General features: G+C 53.7%; 1 protein-coding gene across 1 annotated transcript in view; it reads right to left on the bottom strand.

The window, feature by feature from the left end:
* TMEM178B (transmembrane protein 178B) overlaps positions 1–3557 on the bottom strand; it is a 340748-nt gene extending 337191 nt beyond the window's left edge. Inside the window, exon 1 of the mRNA XM_006887167.1 lies at positions 3176–3557. Coding sequence (XP_006887229.1) covers positions 3176–3557 — 382 coding nt within the window. The remainder of the gene's footprint in view (positions 1–3175) is intronic.
* Between the last annotated feature and the right edge of the window lie 100 nt (positions 3558–3657).

Below are 3657 nucleotides of genomic sequence, written 5' to 3'. Positions count from 1 at the left end.
GGGTAGAGAGAATAGTGCAGCAATGAATGAATGGAAACCCAAAATCTCTGTAAATGTTTATGAAAATTAATAAAATATAATTATAGAAAAAAAATAAACTGGCCTGGGAGCAACAATGGTCCAATTTTTATTTTAAATCTCAGTTTTTCTCACTGAACTTTTGCCTGGATTCGTACACCAACGCTGCAGCTGTCGGAAGGCGGTCTCCATAGAAGAGTTGTCTCCCAAGGACCACGTGCTGGAGGAGGGCCTTGACAAGCCACTGTTTCTCCTGTCCTCCAGGAACATGCAGCCCCGTGAGGCAAACAAACACACAGAGGACCCAAACAGGTGTGCAGGTGAGCACAGCCCTTCCAACAAGGCCCTCGAGGAGGGGTTTTCCACGAGGAATCAGATCCAAAGACTTTTTCTGTCAAATCAGACATAGGTTGGACTTTTGCCTTCTCATTAATCATGGAATTTGATTTGATTTCAGAATGCACACACAGAACTTTCTAACGCCACACACATCAATTTAACACAAGACTGACTGATTTCTGTGCGGCAATACATTTCCCAACACAGACCTCTGATTGTGCCACATTCTCGGTAGATTTTTGAACCATTCTAGTCTCTTCTCTCCTTGCTCAACGCACATGCCCTGGAATTTTCATCTAAGATACTTCAAAATTGTTGTTGTTGCTGTTATGTGCCGACGAGTCGCTTGGCGACTCATAGCGACCCTATGTACAACATCCTTAAACTCTGCTCTCTCCTGTGCCAATCGCACCGTCTCTGAGACACCCATCCCAATTACCCCAGTCACTGAATCAATCCACCTCAATTAGTAAGGCCAAACCATCTTTTAAGCCTACGAATGAATAACACTAGATAAACACCTTGCCCTAGAAGGCCCCAGAACATGGGCAGAGAGACAGCCGATTCTTTTTAACTTTTTCGTGAAAAATCTCCTCACCCAGGAGAAGCACTGTAGGTCTGGAAATTACGTTCTACACAGCAGTAGGTCGGCTTCTGGGTTCTGCTAGTGTAACATGCACTGCTTTCCACCATGGGAGTATTGCTACTTAGAGAGGCAAGACGTATTCTTCAAAGATCAAGTTTTGTAGTTAAAAAATGAAGAGAGTGACCTTACATGCCTGGAGATGTGTACACTGGGCATGTCATCTATCTCAATAATCCCTAACGAGGATGTCAAGTGGACGGAAGTGGCCATGGTGACCGCGTGCTGACAGCTGACAGTGACGGCTGTGTTTGGGGCGGTGACCCCAGCATGTCCATTAGTGCCCGTGGAACACAATGCCCTGCCATCACCCAGGAGCCTCGCTTCCATTCCCCCTGCCGGGCTGTGTCCATTTTCTGCAACTGCAATTAAAAATCAGTCGATGCAAAGTCAAAATGTTGCACCTCCTTCCCCTCTCCTTTTCCTTGTCACTGCGTTTCCAGCATCACCGGAAGAACATGTCACTATGGCAACCAATCCCTCTGGCTCACGACCAAGTCAGCCTCTCCAGTCGGAGCGGCAAGCAGGACAACATGGAATCAAAGCCCTGAGAGGAAGCCCTAGAAGCCAGAAGCCCCCTGAACCCCCTCCCCATGGCCGAGCCAGGAGCAAACGCTGACCAACGACAGCCAGAAGGCCAGACACCTGTCCACTTCTGGAAGACTCCCACGGGAGAAAATTCAACAATGCCCTTCAGCAGGCCTGCCAGTGTGTATCCGCCATTGCCATGGTGAACGCTCACTTCCTACCATTTCCATTTCCCAGAAAGCAGGCAAGGGGGGGCGGGGTAAGCTGAGAACCTGGACAAGGTTTCAGGCACCCACCATCTTCAGAAGCTACTACTGTGCTTCTCTCACCCTCAATCCAAACCCAGGTCACTCTCTAAAGTCCCTGCAGCACGCTGTGCAAAGTTACAGGGCTCCACACAGCTCACCTTCTCCTGCAGGAGCCAAACTAGGAAGCAGACTGCCCTGGGCAGTGTGGGCACCCTGTCATCCACCAGCTCTACACACCGCAGGAGGGGTTCTGCGTTCTGAATCCACCTCACTGACCACCGAACTGGCCGCCCCGTCAGAACCACTGTTCCCCACTCTTAAACGACTCACTCTCCCCCTCCCCACCTTGACAATCTTTTTCTGACACATCTCAGCATTTCCAGAAATCAAAGGACACTGCTCTTCGGAAATGGTGTTTAAAAAAAAAATGCAGCAGCAAACCTCTCAGCATTCTAGTATTAAGAGACTGGGAAAGCCGTCTTGCTCGGGCCTGCACACACATCACACATACAGCGCACACACAGCACGCACACGGCTTTCTTCTTGGGCTCCTTATTCCATACTTGAGGATGAGCTTGGGAGAAACACACACACACACTGTAAATTCACACGTCGCCTTTCCGGAAAGCAGCTTCACAGAGGACGAGGGGAACACTCATCCAAACAGCACTGGAGCGGAGCGGGGTGCTCGTGTCCCATAAGAATTACAAACTGCCTCCTACAAGGAGAATTGTTGTTTTTTTGTGTGTTCTGGGATCATATTAAAGTACCGAATCAAGTGTCATCAGCAAAGGCCTTCTATTGAGATGGAGTGATATTTGGTGGAGTGAGGTGGTACTTTCTAAGTCTTCTGAAATAGTATTATCCCCTCTGGGTCGCACCACTTGGGTGTGACCCCATACTTTTCTGTTTGCTGGTCCCTGGTCACGTTCCCTACACACCAGTCAGCCACTTTCTTTAAAGGAGAAATAACTGCGACGCGACGCAGGCTGGGGGCCCTAGTTCAAGCTGCTCGAGAGCAAAGACTGAGGGAAGGGGCGACCCTCGCCCGCACCACCCTCGTACCCAGCGCTGAGCTCCCCTGTGAACGGTTCTCCCTGTTTCTCCTGATGAACCTGGCCAGCAGGCAAAGACTCGGGGTAGGAGTCTGTCCTCTGGCGCGCCCCCTTCCTCCAAGAGCCCGGTACACTGGTGGTGAGACGCCCACAGAGAGGACCCCAGCGCAGAGGGACCAGTCTTGGCTGCCCATGATGGCCGAGACAGTGTCCAGTTCCACCACCCAAAAGCCCTTCATCTGGGCCTGCAGCGAGCGGACGGCCCCGAGACCCGGGAGTCAGAGGCCCAGGGTGCCAGCGGGGAGGGAGGCACCAGCATCGGGTGGCGGGCGCGCAACACTTACCTTTGCGGATGAGCGCAGCAATGTCGGGGTCGAAGCCCTGGCGGTGGCACTTCCTCCAGAGGCCCATGTTGGTGGAGTTGTACTGGCGGCTACACTCGTCCGCGGGGCTCATGGCGAAGAGCTGGCGGCGGTTGCGGGCGCGCAGAAGCTTGCCTTCCCAGCGGTCGAGGCGCGCGCGGCTGGCCCGCAGCGGCAGGTTGTTGTTGTTGTTGTAGATGAAGCCGGGGTCGACGCGGCGAGTGGTGAAGGCCTTGCACCGGTCCCGGTGCTTGCGCGCGTCCGTCTCGTACCAGTGGTCGGAGCAGATGGCCACGGCCAGCATGCCGAGGGCGCAGAGCGCCAGCGAGAGGCCGGTGTAGAGCAGCAGCCTGCCGGCAGCCATGCCTCGGCCGGGCTACGCCAGGGGCATGTCCCGCGCGGCCTCGCCTTCCTCGGCGCCGACGAGCGGCGAGCGGCCGGCCGGAGCCTGGCGCCCTACAAAG

Source organism: Elephantulus edwardii, unplaced genomic scaffold, assembly GCF_000299155.1.
Source record: "Elephantulus edwardii isolate Elephantulus edwardi_28Jun2011 unplaced genomic scaffold, EleEdw1.0 scaffold00055, whole genome shotgun sequence".
Classification (NCBI taxonomy): Eukaryota; Metazoa; Chordata; class Mammalia; order Macroscelidea; family Macroscelididae; genus Elephantulus; species Elephantulus edwardii.
Note: the sequence above shows the minus strand (reverse complement) of the source record. Positions and strands in the feature narration are given on the sequence as shown.